Here is a 20888-nt window from a genome sequence, read left to right on the forward strand (position 1 = left end):
CTTGGCCCTGGCCCGGCTCCCAGCCCCACAGCCACCCCTGGGGAAACACTGGAGTCCGGCTGTTCCCCTTTGGAGGGGCACAGGCGGGCGGGGCCCCAGGACGATGGGGAAGTGGGATGGCCCAGCCTCACTCGTTCCACAGGGAGCCTTCCCTCTTGGCATTCAGGTTTTAGCCCAAATGTCTCATTCCAGTCAGTTTCATTTTCTCCATTTTATTTGTCAATATAAAAATACTCAAATATTTACAACAAATAAATACGCGGGGACACAATAAGTTACACTGTTAGGAGCCCTCCTCCAGGTCTGGGAGAGGATATGCCATATCCACAGCATGCCCACCCTCTCCCCCTCCCCCACCTCTCCCAGCCCTGGAAGGGAGGACAAGTATAAAATACCACGGACCCCAGGGCCAAGTGGGAGGCCCTCCCTCCCTCCCCCCAAACACACAGGAGGTTCCACTCCCTCCCCCGAACCCTGAAAACATTCACCACCCTAGAAGCAGGACTAGGCCCACCCCAGAGCCCTGCACTCCCCCCAGGGGTACAGCACCCTGCCCAGCCCACCCCCATATGTACATCCCTGCCCTCCCGGGGACAGTGGGGGTAAGAGAAGCAAAGTGGTCGACCCCTTCCCCTTCATAGCTCCAATGACTCACCAGGAGGACCCCAGGCCAAGGGAAGACTCCACAGAAACAGAAGACTGTCACACAAACACCCACGTGCACACACACACACACATACACAAACACACCCATATCTCCAACTTCTGTCTTGAAGTTTTGGCTGCTGGGGTCCCATGTATCTGTGATTCACAGCCCCTCACAGAGGAAGAAGACGCCCTGTGGGCGGCTGGTGCCATGGTGAGCCACACCAAGCGGCAGTGCCCGTGCTGAGCAGAGGTCCTCATGGGCGAGCAGGTGCTGGGCAGGATCTGTCCCAGTAGAGCAGGTGCCCACGCCATGTCCCTGAGGTAGCTGGTGCCTGTGCAAAAGTAGGAGCCACGGCTCCCAGGCTGCCCCACCGACGTGGTGGGGGTCCCTCATACCGAGGACTCCTCGGGATTGGAGTCCGGTAGGGGCTGGCGCTGATGTAGTTTGCGCCTCATTTCGTCCGCCAGCTCGGGCAAGGGGTGCCCAAGCCCCTCGCTGTGGTCCTCCCCACCTAGCTGTAAGCGCACATAACCGTTGGCATTTGAGTTCCGCCCACCCCCCAGGTGAAGCCGAGTTGGGGATGGCAGGGGCTGGCCAGGGATGCCAGGCGGCGGGGAAGGGGGCCCAGTCCCGGGCTGGCACCGGGCGTGTCCAGGCACAATCTTGAGGGAGCCATCTGAATAGTAGTAGCCAACAGGGTCCCAGAGCTTCTCATCAGTCTCGGGGCCGGGGCGGAAGGGGGGGCTGGTGGGTTCCTTGGGAAGCTCCAGAGGGTACACCAGGGTCCTCTCTGCCGCCTTGGCACCTTTCTCCAGCTCCTCACGCAACCGACGGCGCAGGGACAAAACGAGCAGCAGCAGCACCAGGCACACGGCCCCCAGGGCCACCACGGCCAGCCACACCAGCCCCAGGTTTTCCAGGGGGGCCCGGGCCTCCAGGGTCAACGAGGAGCCGGCCACCACAGCAACCAGGTAGCCTTCGGCAGCCAGCCGTGCCCCCTGCTCCTCCGAAAAGCAGTGGTAGGCCCCGGCGTGGCGGGGCTGGGCGGCCATCACGACCAGGGCCTGGAGTCGGGCGTCGTAGAGGAAGGAGCCGGGCTGTTCCACAGGGAGGTCCCGGCCCCCAAAGGTCCACCGGGCCTGGGCCAGGTTGGAAGACAGGCGGCAGGGCAGCACCAGGTCCGTGCCCGCCACCACCGTGATGTTCTTGGGCGTGAGCCTGACTGCAGCCGGGAGAGGAGAGGGAGCAGAGTCAGTGCAGGGAAGCCGGGGCCAAAGGGAAGTGCAGACACCCCAGCTCTGGCCCAGGGCCCACCCCGCCGGGAGGGGTTCAGAAGGCAGCTCACCTTTCTTACTGCCACGGAAGTTACAGATGCCCGAGGTGTCTGAGATTCTCACTTGCTGGATCAGCAGGGATCTGGTTGGGGAAGAGGGTCCATCAGCATCCCTGCTCCCACCACCTGCCCTCCCCTCCTGGTCCCAATAGGAGCAGAGCCCTGCTCACCCAGAGTGGCCACCCACGGCCACACAGCGGCTGGCATTGACGCTCCAGGCGCAGTAGGGGTCCCGAGCGAGGATGCAGTCTGCACAGGAGCGGTACTTCACGCAGTCGGCCAAGGGTAGCTGAACCAACTGTGAGCGGGAACCGGCAAACAGCAGCTTCTGCAAGAGAAGCAGTGGGCATAGGAGAGGGTCCGCCAGGCCCGGACACAGCATGGGCACAGCTGGGACTGCTGGGAGCGGCACAGGGCAAAAGGGGCCAAAAGAAGGGAGAACCAAGGATGGAAATCTAAGGACCAAAGAATGCATGGAGGGCTTATTACAGGCCAGACACCATCCTAAGCACCTTAAAGGTGACCTTACTGGAGAGGAAGGTCATGTGTGTGTGGTGCTGTGTATAATCACACTCAGATTCAGGCGCGCGCGCGCACACACACACATGCACACACACACGCACGCACGGCTCCAGTACAGTATAAATAGTGCAGGAAGTATGTTTTCCGCAAGGCCCGGCAGCCCTCACAATAGTCTCACAATAGAATGGGGGACGTTGGACAGAGATCAGGACCCAGACCAGGCAGCCCTCTTGTAGCAGCAGAGCATAAGGTGTTTTCCTGTTTGCATGGTGACTGCTAGTCTGGGTTTCTTCAGCCAGACTTTCTTTCCACCATCATTCCATGTTCTGGGGAACAACGTGAGCCACAATAGTTGGTAAAAGAGGAGCATGTGAAAGTTTCGGTGCGACAACAGGCCAGAAAGGGAAAGGTGCACCTCAGGGAAGGGGGAAGGTATGGGGGTCGGGACTGGGGGCAACGCAGCCTCGCAGGGACCTGGCCATGTCCAAGGCCTCCGGGGCGCAGGGTCCACTGGGCCTGGTCTCCTGGAGCTTGTCCCCAGCTAAGCGAGGTGCGCTGGAGTGCCTGCTCCTGCCCGGGAAGGGCCAAGCACAAGACCAGGGGAGGTGGAGGAAGAGCTGCGGGCGGGGCCTGATGAGTACCTTGCTCCGGGACAGGACCAGGCTTTTCACGGGCTCCTGGTCAAACACCTGCAGCTCCTCGATCAGGTGGACCCAGGACCCCAGGCTCACAGCCTTAAGTAGCCAGCCGTCTCCTGTGAGGGGGACGGGGAAGGACAGGTGTCAACGAGAGAGCGCAAGGGCCCTGGGGCATCCCCAGATCACCCTATCCGGGCACACAGGCCTTCGGCCAGCCTCCAGCAGCTGGGCCCGCGTGCCTACCTGTGCCAATGAACAGCACTGTATAGGAGGCTCCGTCAAGCCCCGTGACCCGGTCAGCCACCAGGTGGGTGAAGTTGGTGTCCTTCTTTACGAGCAGGGGCCGGCCCCTGAGGGGCTTCACCTGCTCCTCCAATAGGGGGTGTTTCTTGATGAAGTTGAGGGTGTTGTCGGGCAGCTCCAGAGAACTGGTGTAGCCGTGGTGACGGTGCCAGCTGTTGATGCACTAGATGGGGGTCGGGGAGAGCGGTCAGTCAATGGGAATAGCACAGGGGGCCGAGGGCAACAGTGCACCCGCCCGGGGCAACTCACCGAGCCCGGCCGTGGGCTGGGTACGGGGTCGGTGTAGCGGCCCCACTTCTGGGATTGCTCGTGGTACTCCTTGTAGGGACCCTCGAACACCCTCTGGATCTCTTCCAACTGGTACTCACAGACCGCGGACAGGTCCACATCACCCCTGTCACAGCAAGGGAGGGACCCCAAGGGTCAGGCTTGGTAGCCACTGTACCCTGGTTCACTGTACCCCAAGGGTAGGGGGAAGGCAGGGCCCAGCACGAAGCGGTCATTACACGCTCAATGTAATGGCAGCTCTAAAGTGCCACGGGGGGCAGGGAGCTGGCCCACGTCCCCCTGGGAGCAGATGCCCAACATCCTCCTTGGCTTCCAGAGAACTGGCCAGCCGGACTCGCCCACAGGCCTGCACCGTAAACCTCCCCTAACCTGAAGACCTGCTTCTCCCCACCCCCAACGACTCCTGGCCAGCTCACCATCGCGCCCGAAAAACCGCAAAGAAGGTGGTGTTGTGCCAGGAGGTGCCCTGCAGGGTGTGCAGTGCCTGTAGGTGGCTGAGGTAGAGGTGGCGACTGGGGGCCGAGCACACCAGGTGTGCCTTCAGGAAGGTGGTCCACTTCTTCTGCAGGGTCCGTGCGCCCCCCACGTCTCCCTGGCAGAGGACAAGGAGACACTGGCAGTCAGCCCTGCCCGGCCGGCAGGGCGCCCAGCACTCACCGCCACAGACTCGGTACCTTGCAGACTCGGGCCACACGGGCCACCACCTGCTCCATGTAGCAGTTGTACTCCAAGGCCCGCTCGCTGAAGAAGAAGTAGACCTTGTCATCGTCCCCAGTCAGGCTCCCCACGCTCTCCGGGACGTAGGCAGAGCCAACAAAATGAGGTTCTGAGAGAAGGGGAGGAGACTTAGCGAGGCCCTGGCGATGCCTTCCCTCAGAGCTCCCCCAGTGCCCACGCCAGCTCCAGCTCCGAGGGGCTCACCGTTGAGCCAGAAGGCCAGGTACTCTGTCTTCATGGGATGGTGGGGCCCCATGTTACGCAGGATGATGGGCTCTGTGCCCAGGAAGTTGTTGAGTGTGGCCGAGTACAGCTCGCCATCTATGGAGACAGAGGGGTCAGCGGGCCAGAGCGGTGACCATACCAGCCGGCCACACAGCCCCGGATGGGAATGAGCCCTGGGGGACACCCAGCCTACCGCAGGGGGGCCACTCACCCACAAGGAGGCCAGTGTGGCCCTTAGCTGGGTCATAGGGACACTTCCCCTTCCCATCCTCCAAGGCTCCATGCTCCAAGGTGAAGGTGACCATGTCCTGAGGCAGGGACGAGACAGAGAGTGAGGTGCAGAAGGCCGGCGCTCAGAGCAGCACCCGCAGGGCGGAGGGAGGGTGCAGCACTCACAATGTAGGCACACTTGGGCTGGAAGGCGTAGGTGCCACACACATACAGGTGGGACGCGTTGTACGGCTGTAGGAAGCGGATGAAGTTGAAACACTCCGTCTGGGGAGAAAAGTGGATCCAGTTAAAAGAGAATGGGGGGTCCAGTTAAAAGAGGAGGGCCCAAGAATGGGGGGTCCAGTTAGAGGAGGAGGGCCCGAGAATGGGGGGTCCAGTTAGAAGAGGAGGGCCCGAGAATGGGGGGTCCAGTTAGAGGAGGAGGGCCCGAGAATGGGGGGTCCAGTTAGAGGAGGAGGGCCCGAGAATGGGGGGTCCAGTTAGAAGAGGAGGGCCTGAGAATGGGGTTTCCAGTTAGAAGAGGAGGGCCCGAGAATGGGGGGTCCAGTTAGAGGAGGAGGGCCCGAGAATGGGGGACACTGGATCAGGACCCAGACCAGGAATGAAAAGGGAGCCCTGAGCAGAGCGTGAGCCTTGAGGCCCAGCCAAGGCTCCTGCCCCCACCTCCCTTGGTCTGTCCCAAGCACCCACCTGGTTATTCTTCCCTTTCTGGACACACTCCGTCTTCTTCTCTGCAGGAGCTGCCCAAGAGATCTGGGGACAGGAACAGGGCACATTAGCAACGTCATGGGTAGACTGAGCATGTGCCCAAGCATGGCCTGGGGCAGCCACAAGGAAGACCAAGTGACAGTACATGGTGCCCACACCCTGGGAGCTGACTTCAGTGGGGGACATACGCCCCACACGGCCCCCTGGTAGCAGAACCCAGCAAGTGCTGCAGACGGTGAGGCAGCCCGCGCACTCTGACGGAGGTGGCCTTGCAGACCCAGCACATTCCCAAGGGGCAGCCTGGCCAAGAGGGCCTCTGGGGTCCTGCCTGTCACGGGCCTGTGTGCCTCCCGCTCCCCCACCTCTCACCACTCCTTGCAGCTCCAGAGCTTCCACGCTGAAGGCAAACAGGGCCTCCCGGGCCCCCACGTACAGGAGCCCGGTCTGCTCGGTCAGGGTCAGTGTCAGAAAGTCCTGAATGCCCGTTTGGGAGAACCGCCGCACCACCGGGGCAAGCTCTGCAGGGACAAGATGGGAGTGAGCAAGGTTGTGGATAGGTGGGCCTTCTTAGGGCTCCAGGCACCCCCCCCCACCCCAAATCAGCCCTCCTCTACACCAGAAATTTTCAACCAGTGTGCCACAAGAATTTTTAAAACATGCAATACCTGCCCTAGCCAGTTTGGCTCAGTGGATAGAGCGCGCGCCTGCAGACTAAAGGGTCCCGGGTTCAATTCCGGTCAAGGGCACATACTTTGGTTGCAGGCTCCTCCCCAGCTGGGCCCTGGTCAGGGCTCGTGCAGGAGGCAACCAATCGATGTGTTCTCTCACATCGATGTTTCTCTCTGTCTTTCCCTCTCCCTAAAAAATCAATGGAAAAATATCCTCAGGTGAGGATTAACAACAAAAACCATGCCTGACTATTTTAGTCAGGGGCACTGACCACTTTTCCCTTAGATTGTCCAATAAAAAAATGACAACAGGCAATATAACAATAGCCATCCCGTATGAATGAATCAAAATTATAATATTTTTTTTTTTTTGTCAGACTGGCCAAAAATACAGTATCTTTTTTGGTGTGCCACAGAATTTTAGTAGTAATTAATTTATGTGTGTCATGAGATGGAAAAGGTTGAAAATCGCTGCTGTATGCAGTGGTCTCCTGGGCCCTCTTGTCCCTGTTCCCCACATGAGGGCTAGCAACCCCACAAGCAATGCAGCCAGTGCCCCGATGGCAATAAAGGGCACTTCCTGAATTGCCGCCTGGCTGACAGCAACTGCGGGCCTCCTTGCTTTCCCTGGGAAAAGCCTGGGAGGAGGCACATCTGAGCCGCGAGGAGGAAGGAAGGATATCTCAGCCACAGCTTCCGGCCAGAGGAAGCCATCAGAATTATGGCTCCCACTCTCAGGTCAGCAGCGCCTCTGGCTGCAGAGCTGGGCATTCTCCTTCCCAGCTTCCACAGTGGCCTCTTCCTTCTTTGCTCTGCTGCCCACTGCCCACACCAGAGTCCAGCCAGACCCCGCCCCTGACCCAGTAGGGCAGGGCACACAGAAGTTGTGAGCGCTCCTTGTCTTAGAAACCCCCCCACTCCACTCAAACAAATGCAGGCTGCCCGACATACCAGCACAGCTGGCCACTGGAACAGGCGGGGACGGTGGGGGAACCGGAGGCTGGGGCCAGAGAAGGAGCTGAAGCCTGGGGGCCGGGGAGCCTTGCTGCCATTCAACAGGCAGGGCACTACGACATTCATAGTCACAGGACCCCTATGTCGGCTTCCAAAATAGCTGCCGGCCTGTCCTCAGGGTCCCCCTAAACCAGCTTCGTCTTTGGAGCCAAAGATGGGCCCAGACACAGTCAGGTAAGGAGGCTTCATTAGCACCTGAGTGCAGCCTGTGGGAGGTGAGCTCATCCCGGGTCCCCAGAGTGCAGGGATGATACAAACACCTGACATCACCTCTTGGTACATGTGTGTGCGCCCACAGTGAGGGCTGTCAGGTCCGTTGTTCTCCCACATGAGCACGTGCACACACACCCACCTAGGGCCACCAGGTCGCAGGCCTGGCTTCAAGCTTATGCTGGTTCAGGATTCTCTGGCTACACTCAGGGAGAGTGACGATTTCAGAAGTGAGGCATGGGGAGAGGGATGCAGAATGGGGACTGCCGGTCCTAAGCATCAGAGGCGGGGATAGCCCTGGTCCCGAGCGGGACTCTCAGTTCTAAGTCCCTGGGGTCAAAACTGGGTCACACGCGTAGGTGGGCCTTGGCAGCAGAGAAAAGCTGGCACAGTCAAGGGGGCGACCCCTCAGCGTCTCTTCCCTCAGCAGCCCCTCCTGGGCCCTCTCTCCAACGGGTCCGTCTCCTCTGATTTCAGACACTCACCCCCAGAAGATACCGTCTTCCGGGGCACCAGGTTCCACCACATCTCAGCCCCAAAGCCCAGGCCCCACAGCCCCACAGCCAGCAGCCAGCCAGCCCAGTGTGGGGCCATGGCACGCGCCGGGCTCTGAGCTCCAGGCCAGCTGCCCTGCTGGGGGAAAAGAAAAGGGTCAGAGTCGCAGCCAGCGCACACAGCACACAGCGGAAGGCACTGCCAGGACAGACGTGATCAGGCGCCCCCTCTCCCCCCACCCCGTGCCCCAGTGCTAGGAGCAGAGACCTAGTTCCCTCTCATACCTGAGCCCCCCCCCTCTCCCCTCCCGCCCCTCCAAAGGACCAGGGAGTCTCCCTGAAGGGGTGGGGCCGAGTGGGAGGGGGAGTAGGCCCTCCCCCATTCCCTCTCCTCAACAGGAAGTTGTTTAAGAAAATAAAAAGGGACCCCTCCCCCATATCAGGCCTGACAGATTCGATGATTTTTAAAAGTAACCTCTGGAAGCAAGACTTGACCCTACTGGGGCTTCAGCCACCCCGAGACCTAATTCTGGACGTGAACCCCTGGGCGGGTGAGGGGGCATGTGGTGGGCGGGCTGGGGGTCCTGCCCCAGCCTCTCCCCTCCCCCAGCGCAGACAATGGCGGGGCAGAGCCCGAAACCCCGCTCCCCACCGAAAGGGCCGAAGCTGGCCGGGGCTGAAGGGGCTCGCTTCCCGAGGCCCCTTTGTTGCCCAAGAAGGGAGGCAGGAAGTGGATAGGATGGGCGTGGAAGTGACCAGCGCCTCCTCCGTTCCTCGAACGGCCTCCGAGGACACCGGCCCTCGGGCTGGGGGCGGTGGGGCAGGAGCCGCGCCGGGTCACGGCGGCGCCCTCGGGCGGGGCGGGGAAGGGGGCAGGCCCGGGCTGGGGGCGCGAGGGGGCTCCCAGGGAACCGCGGGGGCCGCGCACGGTCTGACGAGCCTTCCCACTCGGGGCTCGCGCCCCACGCCCGGCCAGGCCAACTGGGCTCATTTCCGCCGCTGCAGGCCTCCAAGGCCGGGCATAGAGACACAGAAGCCGGGGACGTGTTAACCCCAAAACAAAGGGTCCCCGCCAAGACCCCGTCCCTGTCCCCTCCCCCCGCACCCCCCAGCTCGGGGATTTGAATGCAAACAAAGCAGCCGCGCAAGGAGCGTGCCGGAGACCGGCCTGCGGACGCCCCCTGTCGGCCCAGGACCCCGCGCGGGAAGGGCGGGGGACTGGGGACACGCTCACCCTTCGGGTCCCAAACACCCCCTAGCCCTCCCTGTCCCTTACCCCAGGCCTGGCCGGACTCCGCGGCGCGCGCAGATGTGCCCCCACCAGGGAAATCGGGGCGGCCTCGAGGTGGGTGCAGGGGCGCGGGGTCCCGGCGGTGGCCCCTCACCCTCGCCCACCACGAACGGCAGCCGATGGGCGAGCGGTCCAGCCGGGGACAGGGCCGGCTGAGCTCGGGAGCTGGCTTTCCAGGACACCCCGCCTCCCAGGCGGAACGGGCGGGGGGCCACGGCGGGGAAATCCGATCCCACAACATTGGCCTCGGTCCAAGCCCGCCCCAAACTTTCCATCGGGGGTGGGGGAGCTGGGGGCAGCTCAGGGGCCTGGAGAGGATCCCGGCCGCGGACCCGACTGCACAAGGGACCCTTCTCCCAGCCGGGCTCCCGGACCCGTCCGCGCCTAGGACCCCTGGCTGCAGGCACTGCTGGCCCCGCTCCAAGCCCCTGCCGGGGGCGCAGGAAGGATCTCGAGCGGACAACTGTCCCCCACTGCCCTTTCCTGCGCCCCTAGACCCCGTCCTCGCGCGTGCGGCGGCCCCTGCCCGAGAAGGGGGACAAAGCGGAGCCCCCGGAGCCCCGCGCCGCCCTGGCCTCGCTCACCGTCTCCTCGCGGCTGGAGTCCCTGGCGCCGCCCGCACGCTCGGCTCCGACCCCCGCTGCCCCGCCCGCGCGCCCCCTCCGCGGCCCCTGCGCCGCCGCCCTCAGTCCCGCTCGGCTCGGCGCCCTGAGCTCGGGCTCCGCGCGCCACCGCGGCGGACGCCGGCTCTTTCTCTTACAGCCGCCACCCCGCCCCTCCCCTGACGTCAGGCGGGGGCTCGAGGGCGGGCCCCGGAGGCCGGCCCGGGAGGGGCTGCGGCCCGCCGGCCCTCTCCGCGCGCCCAGGTCCGTCCCCGCGTCCTGCCCCTGCCCTGCCGGCCGCGCGCGGGAGCCGCGGGCTCTCCGTGGCTCCGGAGGTGGGACGGGACGGGCGCCGGGCATTGTCCGGGGAAGCGGACTCACCGGCCTCTCCGAAGTGTCTCCCAGGCCCACCGCGGGCTGCGCGGCCACGCTCGGGAGGGGCCTCGGGGCGAGTGTGCGAGAGGGGCGCAGGGGAGCCCGGCCCCTCCTCTGGGCCGACCACTGGCCCTGCAGCCAGACTGCACGGGCCTCCCTGGCCAGGAAGACCCCTGTCTGCGGAGACACTCTGCGCTGGCTTTTCGCTCCACAGGCACGGGGACCCACTCAGCGCCCCTTGCCCAGCTCCCTCTAGCCGAGGGCACAGAGCTGCCCCAGGAAAGGATTCCTCCCGTGCCTCCGGGAGGCTGACAATTGGCAGGAGCCTCGCTGTTCAGATGAAAGGGGCTGAGGGTAGCCACGCTGCAGATCTGCCACCTTCAGAACCGCCAGTCTCCGCCCACGGCCGCTCCTAGAAGTAACTGGTAGCTCCTCGGTGATGTTGCCAGCTGGTCCTCCGAACTGGGAAGGTGGACAGAGGCCAGCACCCAGCGAGATGCCACCTCCTGGCCAGGAGCAGAGGGCAGAGGCGAAGAGAGGCCCAGAGGCTAGGGTGGTTGCTTTACGCCTGCTGCAGCCCTGCAGGGGAGGAATGCTTTCGGGCCCCATCAGCAGATCTGGATTATAAATCAGTCCAGACAGAAGCTTTTGTTCTGGGTTAAAACTTGGCGTCTGAAGAGCAGAGACCAGAAGAGTAGAGGAGATAACTGGGGAGGCAGCCCAGTTTGGACTCGGTAACAACTGGGTCTTTGCTGGTGCACATAAAGGCCCCTTCTCCCGCGCTGGCCGTCGCCACATTTCCCAGCTCCTTCCCACCAGAGAAAAGCTGTGTAGCTTTGGAGATGCTGGAGATAGGGAGCAAGCCAGCCATTAGGATGGGGTGGGCAGCAGGCTCTCTGCCTCCGCAGGCAGGGGGGAGAGGAGTGTGGGACCGCAGTAGAGTCGCACTTGGCATCCATTTAAGAGGTGACCTGTATGCAGCTCCCCTCACCTCTGTTCTGTGCTGTAGACTTTGCACCCTGCCTCCACCACATTGTCTTTCGTCCCACCCTCAGGACCACTTTGTAAAGTGGGCATTGTTTGTCCCACTTGGTAGATACAATGAGTCTCAGAGAGACCTGCTGGAAGTCACATAGATATCAACCAGGTCAGAATGTTACCTTGGGCCCTGGGACTCCAAACCCATCTTTCCACTAAGTCACATTGGATCCGGGAAACTTTCAGCCCCCAAATGCTCCGTTTCCTGCTATTCTGCCTCCCCTTCCAGCCCCTCCCCCACTGCCACCTACTAGGTGTGAGGGTTACCAGACAGAGACTTGAGCTCCTCCTGCAAGATAGCCCCAGTGGAAAGTTTCAAAAGGTGGTTTGGTTTCACTGGCAGGGACAGTCTTCCGCGAGTACCCCAAGGCAGGCTTCTGTGTTCCAATAACAGACTCCAGGGAGCCCCTCCCTTCCAAAGGCTCCTCCCCAAAGTTAGGGCTGCAGCCCCCACACCCCTTCCCCACCTGCGCCCATTTCCTCTGCGTTCTGTTCATTCCCAGTACTGGCCTTTTCCGGGGGTGGGTGAGCAGGGAATGAAGTTTCCTGCATGACCATTTGCTCATGATTCATACTTTAAAAAAAGTTTTCATTGATTTTTTTAGAGAGAGAGGAAGGGAGAGGGATAGATAGAAAGACCGATGAGAAACCTCATGGATCTGCTGCCTCCTGGATGCCCCTCACAAGGGATCGAGCCCACAACCCGGGCATGTGCCCTGACCAGGAATCAAACTGGTGACCTCTTGGTTCCTAGGTCGATGCTCCACTGCTGAGCTATACCAGCGGGCATGAGTCATACTTTTTAATATAAGCACAACTGGTCTAAAATGAGGATTCCTGGGTCTTAAATTAAGATAAAAATTTTACAACAAAAAACAATGTGTATCTATTGACCTCCCTGGGGCCTGTCTGGCATATTCAGGGGAAGTGCCCACCTCAGCCTCAGGCCCTGACACTCCTACTTGCCCCACGAACTCAACTGCCGAGGCCAAGTCCAGGGAAGGCGGGCACTAAATGCCTTCTGGCAGCTGAGGCTGCCCCACAGGTGGGCCCAGGAGTCACACCTGAAAAGCAAGGCTCCACTCTCCCCCACACACATCGGTCCTGCGCCAGAGTGGCCCTCATTTGAGGCCCCCCCCGGCCCCCCACTGTTCTGAGGCAGCTGACAGGAGGAGCCATGCTTCCCACTGGGGTTCTCTGGTCAACATGCCTGGCTACTTCCCAGGGAGCCTGGAGCTGCTGTGACCCCAAGGGGAAACGAGAAAGCCTGGGTCAGCCACCCTTCAGGGACCTTCCTGAGGGCCTGGGGACTGAGGTCAGTGGGGACAGAGGAAAAGGACTTCCTCTCTACTTCCTCCTGAAGGAGAGTTATCAAAGCCACCCACCTGGGAAGCCCTTCCCTTCCCAGCCCCTCCCTGCCACCCTCACCCAAAGGAAGCAGGAAAACATCCGTCACCACAGCCCCGGATGCTGCTGGTCAGGGGCTTCAGGATACCCCTCCCTTTCCCCAGGGCTCCATCTGGAAAGGGCAGGGGTGCCAGGCCCAGCACCTGTCAATTCTTGGCCTAGAGCAGGCTGTCTCTAACTGGCCCCAGACTAGTTTTAGATCAGGTCTGCTCCAGGCCAGTTCCAGAGCGGGCCCATTACATGTCCCGGGGGATGGTGTATGCCCTTGGGTGACCTCAAACTGCACACCTCTGCTCAGGTTACAGCGAGGCCTCCGGAGGGACTGAGTCGCCACCAACACCTCCTTTCCTTGGTGTCCATTTCTCTCCGGGGGATGAGTGGGGCAGTGCGAGAACCAGAGCCGGGAGCGAAGGGACAGCGCCATCCCTTTCTAAGAGCCACAGAGAGATCTGGAAACTCCCCAGGTCTCCCTACTCCCTCTCTGCCCTTGGCAGTGAAACAAAGAAGGGAAATTACAAAGGTGATTTCCAGGTTTCCAGAGTGAACTGAATGGCTGCAGATTAACTGCCAGGACGTACAGTGTTCGAAGCGGGCAGCCCTGAGGGAGGGTGCCGGAGGCCTGCCCCTTGTTGGAGTGCCGCGGGCCTACCTGGGGCCTCAGTACTGCCCTGGCCCAGGGGGCCTGCGATGCAGCCAGGAACAGAAACCAGAACTCTCGGTCCAGTCACCTGGGCAGCCAAGTCCCCTGGCAGAGGATTTCTTCCACCTCTCACTTGGCAACGGCGTCGAGGCAGGGAGGCGTCCTGCCTGGTACCCAGCCTCTGAATTATAGATGCCCCTGGCTCCCAGCATTCTGGCTCCCAGTGAGGGGGGCCCAGAAGTGATGGGGTGCTGCGGGTTTGCCAATTGAGCTACTTGCCCTGAAAGTCCTTTATTTTGGGGGAGCCTCTCTCCTCGTTAGCCCACCTTCCCCTGACCTCTGTGGCTTGAAAGGACAAAGGAGAGGGACAAAGTCTAGGCACCCGCCGGGGTGACGCTCCACTGGCAGACACTGGGCTGAGCTGAGGAGCGAGCACAGGCAAGTCGGCAGGGGTCGTCCTTTGTTACTCCCCTTCTACTTCTGTGGCCCCTGCAAATCCCCATCCCAACCCCGAAAGAGCCAGGAGGGGCCGGAGACTAGAAATGGATGCTCAGGGTTGGAGGAACGGACGGAGGGAGGAAATGGACACCCGGGGTCTCCGGGGAAGGCCCCCTGAGATGCTGGGGTACGGAAGACCCACTCATTTCTCAAGGGGAGCGGGTCTAAGACATTCAGCATCCTGTTAGGGATCAGCACCCACAAAACTCACCTCCGGCAGCCAGGCCTGAGCCCAGTCACATGGCTGTCCGAGGTGAGTATTCAGCAAACCGGATGCTGGCACGAGACCTCAGGACAGGGGCTGCAGGAAACCATCCGAACCACTGATGTGAAATCGGCTTTAGTGTGCACAAAGCAACCTCACATTCGTGAGAGAGGAAGGAGGGTGGGAGGACGAGGAGGACATGCTGGGCAGGGAAGGAGAGCGGGAGGAGGGTGGGGCAGGCAGCGAGGGGCAGGGGCCCTGGCCACTGGGAGTCAGGGCAGTGGTGGAGGCAGGCTCTTGCTTCATCAGATGGTCCTCCTCTGGCCCCCATTCTTTGCTCCCTCCAGTTCCACGGTCCTGTTCACTCCCTGGCAGAGCGCGGCCTGGGCCACCCTGCCCTGCTCCTTCAGATGTCTTCCCGGGGGCTGGAGTGCTGGGCCTGCGGCAGGGGAGAGAGGGTGTGGTTGCCCTGGGCCCTGATGCTCCCTGACTCTCCAGTGTCCATTCACCATCCAGGACAGCCTCCCTGTGCCAGCTGCTGAGTGACAGACTCCTGGGGCTCAGCCCAGGCAGGGCTCAGGGCAGCAGGCCACAGGCCACACCTCTGCCTGGTCCCTCCACTCCCTCCCGATGGCTGCCTGCAGCCCCAGGGCAGTGTGCACGGTGGGCCTGCCTCCTGGCTTGGCCAGGCCACAGATCACTTTTCCTTCTTTTCATGACAAACACAGTTTCCCACCAAAAGACTAGTGTGATCCAGTTCCTTGGGGACGAGGGTGAGGTTAACGCTCCAGCTTTCTCAGGGACTTGCGAAATCTGAGACCTAAGCCACAGCCTGTGGCGACATGTCAGTCCCATGTCAGAGGTTACAGGGGAAGGACATGCAGAGAGAAGGCAGAGGAAAGGCTGCTCGTCTCCACCAAGGGCTGGGGGCCCCGAAGCGAAGGGCCCCGAAGCCAGCCGGCGCTGCTCCTTGAGGGATGGAGGCCAGAGGGAGGATGCCAGGGCAGGGCCGCAGGCGTGGGTGCCAGGCTGGCCCGGCGCCTCGGTTCTGACATTTACACGCTGCCTGCCTGTGAGACGGGCAAGCTAGTTAACCTCTCAGTGACCGTGGTTACGTTCTCTGTAAAGTGGGGGCATAGTAATACCTGCCTCGTGGGCTGTGTGCACTCATGTAGAGTAAGTATTAGCTGGGAGTAGCATCGCCTCAGTGTGAGAAAGGGAGGCGTGGAGGTTGCTGCTCCAGAGGTCGGAGGGAGGGCCCCGGGCAGCTGGGAGTGCTCCTGGCCGAGCAGGCCCGCTTCAGCCTGCAGGGCGGGCAGGCAGAGGGGGGACAGCTGGCGCCTCTGGTGCTCGGGTCTCCCCTCTCTGGGCAAAGTTCCTCTGCATTTGCTCAGTGGAGGCTTCTCTGTACCCCACGCCACACACCCACACTGGTATCTCACTCTTGATAAGAATGCTGAAGGCGTCCAGGCCCTCCCCTCCCCCACACGGCCCTCTCCAGCCTTTTCCAGCCCGAAGCTCAGCAGCTGCCGTGGGGGTGGACACGGTGGGGGGGCCGTGCTCTGGCTCTGGTCAGCTGCCTGACCACTTCCCTCCCCTCCCAGGTCCGGAGGCGAGAGGGGCACCACCTGGGGCCGGCAGTGGGTCAGCAGCTCCTGCCAGCGGATGTAGGTCTGGGTAGCCAGGTCCTTGAGCTTGGTCCGGTGCATGGCCTGGGGGCTCTCCCGGATATGGGTGCTGATGTGACGGTCCAACTGCATACACAACAGCCGCAGCTCTTCCTGCAGAGGCACCGTGGAGGGGCGGCCGGAGAAGTCGGGCAGGAAAGAGAGGAGAGGGACAGGGCAAGTGCTGGGGGCACGTGTCAGTCGCTCTTGAGAAGGCCCCATGGGATGCTGGGAGAAGGCAGAGGCCTGCTCCACGCCTCCCTCCTCCTCCCCCCCCCCAGCTGCTGCTTCTTTCTCGGCCCCTCTTTGCAGTTCCCGACAGCAGGGTGGGCTCCACCCCAGCTGACCGCCGCCCAGCCTCTGGGAGACTCACCCACTGGTCTGGAGTCAGGTCCTGGCAGCTGACCACCACCCCAGCGAGCGTCAGGAGGCTGTGACACAGGTAGCAGACCTGCAGAGGGCACAGGAGACGGGCAGCCCTGAGTCCCTCACCCCAGTCCTCCTTCCAGGCCCTGCAGGGCGAGGGCTGGGCTTCCAGCCAGTTTCCTGGGAGGCGTCTTCAAGGAGCCCGGGCCCCCCTCACAGGGCTCTCCCTCCTTCAGAAAGGAAGAAACCCTTCCACCCAGAGCCCACGCTGCCCCAGCCCCGTCCGGGGCTCCCGTGGAGAGCGCCGCTGGGGAGAGGCTGTCCACTCGACCTCTGCGCTGCTCCTCGTGGTGCCACCTGCATCTGTGGGCACTGTCACTGGGGGCCACTCTCCTCACGGGGGGGGGGGGCATGGGTGTCCGGCTCACCCCTGGGTGGAACACCACTTGCACAGACAGATGTGCAGCCCGTCCAGACATTCAGACCTGCAGACATGACGAGGCAGGCGAAGAGGCGGAGGCAGAGGGATGGCTGTGGGTGCCCATCTGCACGGCTTACCCACCAACGCATACCCTTGCTCTTGCCCTAGGCACTGAGGGGTGAAACTGGACAAAGGCCGATGCCATTTGGTCAGAGCGGTGTGATCCCAGGGCCCCGCACTCTGTGGGTGCTCATTCATCCGCTGTGCAGGGAAAATGAGGTACCGGGAGCACCCTAAAGACCGGCGAGGCCCTGCTGTGGAGACGGTCTGCTCCTGGCACTCTGAGGTTCTGTCTGCGGACACCCTCCACCTCGGACTCCTATGTCTGAGACAGGGAGCGTGGCAGGAAATGACCCTGACCCGCGTGTACCTGCAGATAACCGGCCCTGAGGCTGAGCTGGAGGGAGAGGCGGCTCCAGAATGGGGCTGGAGCTCAGAACCAGCCCAAGGCTTCCCCTGCCATCACTTCCCCTAGAGCAGTGGTCGGCAAACTCGTTAGTCAACAGAGCCAAATATCAACAGCACAACGATTGAAATTTCTTTTGAGAGCCAAATTTTTTAAACTTAAACTTCTTCTAACGCCACTTCTTCAAAATAAACTCGCCCAGGCCGTGGTATTTTGTGGAAGAGCCACACTCAAGGGGCCCAAGAGCCGCATGTGGCTCGCGAGCTGCAGTTTGCCGACCATGGCCCTAGAGCACCAAGTGGTACCCAGAAATGGGGCAGCCTCTTTGCACAGGCCAGAAGCCTCCTTAGGGCAGAAGCTAGAACCACTTTCGAGGGCACCAGACTTGGCACTATGGAACAGTCTTCTTGAATTCAAACGCCACAGTGCGAAGGCCTGACGGAGACCGCCTGCCCCTCCCTCAGCAGCACCTGCCCTGCGCAGACCCAGCCTGTTCTTCAACGCCGCAGCGAGGCCCCAGGGGGCCTGACCCGAAGGCTGGCAGGCACAGAGAGAGGCAGTGGGGAAGCCAGGGGTACTGGGTGTGCCTGCAAGCAGTGCTGCTGGGGTCACGCCTGGCCTCTCTGAGCCAGCTCCGACTGCAGGGTCCCGCAGCTGCCAGTGCCCGAGTCCCCCAGCAGGCCGGCTCACCAGGGCGCTAACTGGCTAGCAATGCCCTGCTCCCCAGGGGCTCCCTGTCCCCAGACTGGCCGTGCCCTTTGGAGGGAGGGCCACCGCATCTGGAGCCCCTTCTGACTCTGCAGTCTGGCCAAGCGGCTCATCACCACCCCTCCCCCACCCTGGACATAAAGCAGGCTCAGGTCTGTGTGCCGGTCACTGCACTTGGACCGAGACACAGCCACAACCCTAGACGTTCGGGGAGAACGACGCTGCAGGAAGGCATCGTTTGGCCGACAGATCCTGAGTTTCAGCCTCCCCAGCGAGCAAAAGGAGAAAGGGCTTCTCAGTTTTCTGGGGGTGGCGTGCAGCTCCGAAGGTTCAAGGAGGAAGTGACTAAGCTACAACAGGCTTCCAAGGAACAGTAGGATCTGTGGTGAGGTTGGCTATGTGGGGCCGGCGGGCAGGGCTGATTACAGTACCAGACAGAGCCCGGGGCTGATTCAGGGAAACAGAGGCAGGCACCATGGGGAGGGGGGGAGATTGCCTGCCAGGAAGCTGGCTGGGGTGAAGCAAGGAGGGGAGGGGCACCCTGAGGACCGGGCTGGTGGCAGGGGTCTGGGCAGGGGCACTGGGGAGCAGGGAGGCTGGCTTGAGTCACTCCTGTCTCTGGTATGCTACTGTTTTGAGCTAAAGGTGACTTTAGCCTCAGGCTCAAGAGAAACTGCTGCCCCTCCTTTTAACTACCTGGAAAATTTGAATGAGGGGCCTTGCCAAATTTGACCTCTAGAAAGGTCAAAAGAGACAGGGCAAATATCCATTTGCTGAATGCCTGTGCTTCTGACCATCCATCCTGCAATGACCCGTGGAAGGCCCACGGACACGGCCTTCTCCCTGGCTCAGAGTGTCTTACATCCTCAGCCCCCTCTGTCCCTGAACCTCGCCCGCGTGTGGGTCTCTGGCTCTCTCAGGTGCCTGCGGGGTCCCGTGCGAACGTATGTTAAATTTGTTATTTTCTCTTGTTAATCTGCCTCATATCTCTGATTATTAGGCCAGCCAGATGAACCTCGAGGGTGGAGGAACCTCGAGGGCGGAGGAAAGTCTGCTCCTCCCTGACGTGGGGGGCAGATGACACCCGGAGAAGCGGGCACAGAACCCGCTGAGGTGGGAACATCAGTGGAATGCGGCTCTGAGAGAAAGGGTCAAAGGACATCCTCCTCATTGTTTTTTTCTTTTTAAGATTATTTCTCTACAATGTGTATACTTTACTCATATGATCAAAGTACAACGAAAGTTTTTAAAAATTAATTTTAAATAAGACAGTGCCAATTAGAATTGACTAAGCTGGTTGGGTCTGGGATGAGTGTGACCTTGAAAAGGAGCAGAGCCCACTTCAGTGGCTCAGTGGTTGAGCATCAGCCTATGAACCAGGAGGTCCCGGTCAGGGCACAAGCCTGGGTTGCGTGCAGGAAGCAGCCAATCAATGATTCTCATCAATGATGTTTCAATCTCTCTCTCCTCCCTTCCTCTCTGAAATCAATAATTAAAAAAAATAGGCCCCTCTGTGAGAGAGCCTTGAGCACGCTGAGGGTGAGGGTGAGACGCCAAAGGCAACATTCAGGGGCAATGGTCTGAGGGGCTGAGGAGGGGCCCTGGCTGCAGGGGGGTGTGAGAGCCAGGGAGCGGGGCAGAGAGGGAGAGAAAGCTTCGTTCTCAGCCCTTTCACTTAGTTGTCCCTCAGCCCTGAGCCGGGGCAGTGGCTCTTCCCTCCACCCGAAAGCTCAGTGCAGGTCTGTGCTCTGCACAGCAAGCCTGGGGCTAGAAGGGACCTGCCGCCAGCCTGAACGGTCCCCGGGGCCCAGGCACCTGCAGAACTCATCTTCCTAGGAGACAGTGCGGAGGGCGTGGGCCCAGGACCGGAGGAATGCCCTGGGGAATCTGTGAGGAGGGATTTATGGAGAAAAAAGGACTACTTGTATGTAAAACTCACAACTTCCTTCTTTTGCTCTTTCCCGTGATTGAGCTGGAGGGAAATCCCCAGGAAAACGATTCTGATCGAGTTTTGGGGGGGCGGGAGTGTAACAGCAAGAAGGAAATGGAAGCTCTGAAGAAAAGCCCCACTAACCACATTCTATTTTATTAGCCGGTTTTCCAAAGCGGGGAAACTGCTCCTACCCGGAAGAGGAGTTGGTTCATTTCTCCTTGCATTCAAGGGTGATGCCTGGAGTCGGGGCTCAGTGACGGGCCCTTTAAGGAAGACCTTGACCCCACTTAAGGGGATAAGGTGCTGAACCGAGGGTCCTTACAACTTTGATTAAATTTAATTTTAAATCCTAGTGCTAGAAATAATCTCTTTCTCTCCCTCTCTCTCCCTCTCTCCCTCTCTCTCTCCATATATATATACATACCCCTCAGAGACCTATCATTTTCTCCAATAATCGGCAGCCCCCTAGGCAGCAGAAGACAGAGCCTGGGCTCAGACCTCTGCAGGCTAAAGGTAACATCTTCACCTAAATTATGTTTTAGCTCCTAAACCCTGAAATAGAAAGACCCCCTTGGCTACTTTCCATGAGATCAGATAGTGGGATGCTGTAGCAGGCTCAGCTGTCCTCAGACCCGAAGAAATGACTCACCTGACCCACCAGCGATCAGCTCCCAGCACCACCCACATCCCTAAGCCAGGGTCCTGGATGTTGCCGTACAATAATCTGCAACCCACACACCACTGGGGTGTTAGAGCTCCCTGTTTCCCGACTGGGCAGTTCACTAGGAAACTATTTTCCTTTTGTGGGGGTCCAGAACGAGTTACCCCAACATCTGCTCTTGTGGTATGCAGACTATTTGGAGCTAAAGGCAACTTTAGCCGCAGGCTGAGGAGCAATTTCTGCTTTCCACCTGTAACTGCCTAAAAGAATTTGAGCTAGAGGCCTTGTCCACTTCAGCAATAATCCTTTCAACCCACCTATATAGCAGGGCAGACTTTTATTTACTAAACATCTGCTCTTCCTTTTTTGTTAATCCTCACCCAAGAATATTTTTCCCCATGATTTTTACAGAGAGTAGAAGGGAGGTGGGGGGAAGAGAAGGGAAGGAGGGAGGGAGGGAGGGAGGGAGGGAGGGAGGGAGGGAGGGAGGGAGGGAGAGAGAGAGAGAGTAAGCATACGTCCCAGGTGCCCCAATTGGGGACAGGGATCTAACGTGCAACCCAGTACGTGCCCTTGACCAGGCATCAAACGTGTGACCCTTCAGTACTTG

General features: G+C 60.6%; 2 protein-coding genes across 5 annotated transcripts in view; both read right to left on the reverse strand.

The window, feature by feature from the left end:
- Positions 1–570: 570 nt before the first annotated feature.
- Positions 571–9920, reverse strand: SEMA4C (semaphorin 4C). 2 transcript variants are annotated; one of them, XM_008156503.3, is made up of 15 exons: positions 9876–9920; positions 7992–8139; positions 5984–6132; positions 5597–5659; positions 5072–5170; positions 4887–4983; positions 4655–4771; positions 4408–4559; positions 4150–4325; positions 3695–3839; positions 3386–3608; positions 3146–3258; positions 2153–2310; positions 1995–2065; positions 571–1871 (listed from the first exon to the last, which is right to left on the reverse strand). In XM_008156503.3, exons 2-15 carry the CDS (start codon positions 8098–8100, stop codon positions 1039–1041), a joined length of 2505 nt encoding a protein of 834 aa, XP_008154725.2. In that variant the 5' UTR covers positions 8101–8139; positions 9876–9920; the 3' UTR covers positions 571–1038. The 2 variants fall into 2 exon arrangements, with proteins under 2 accessions (XP_008154725.2, XP_054584424.1); XM_054728449.1 differs by having other exon boundaries at positions 7992–8136; positions 9876–9915.
- A 4255-nt stretch (positions 9921–14175) lies between these two features.
- FAM178B (family with sequence similarity 178 member B) overlaps positions 14176–20888 on the reverse strand; it is a 109019-nt gene continuing 102306 nt past the window's right edge. For all 3 annotated transcript variants that reach the window (XM_054727998.1, XM_054727997.1, XM_028132719.2), the window contains 3 exons: positions 16097–16174; positions 15685–15837; positions 14176–14495 (listed from right to left, as the gene is read on the reverse strand). In XM_054727998.1, coding sequence (XP_054583973.1) covers positions 14463–14495; positions 15685–15837; positions 16097–16174 — 264 coding nt within the window. In that variant the 3' untranslated portion in view covers positions 14176–14462. The remainder of the gene's footprint in view (positions 14496–15684; positions 15838–16096; positions 16175–20888) is intronic.

The sequence above is a fragment of the Eptesicus fuscus genome, chromosome 16, assembly GCF_027574615.1.
Source record: "Eptesicus fuscus isolate TK198812 chromosome 16, DD_ASM_mEF_20220401, whole genome shotgun sequence".
Classification (NCBI taxonomy): Eukaryota; Metazoa; Chordata; class Mammalia; order Chiroptera; family Vespertilionidae; genus Eptesicus; species Eptesicus fuscus.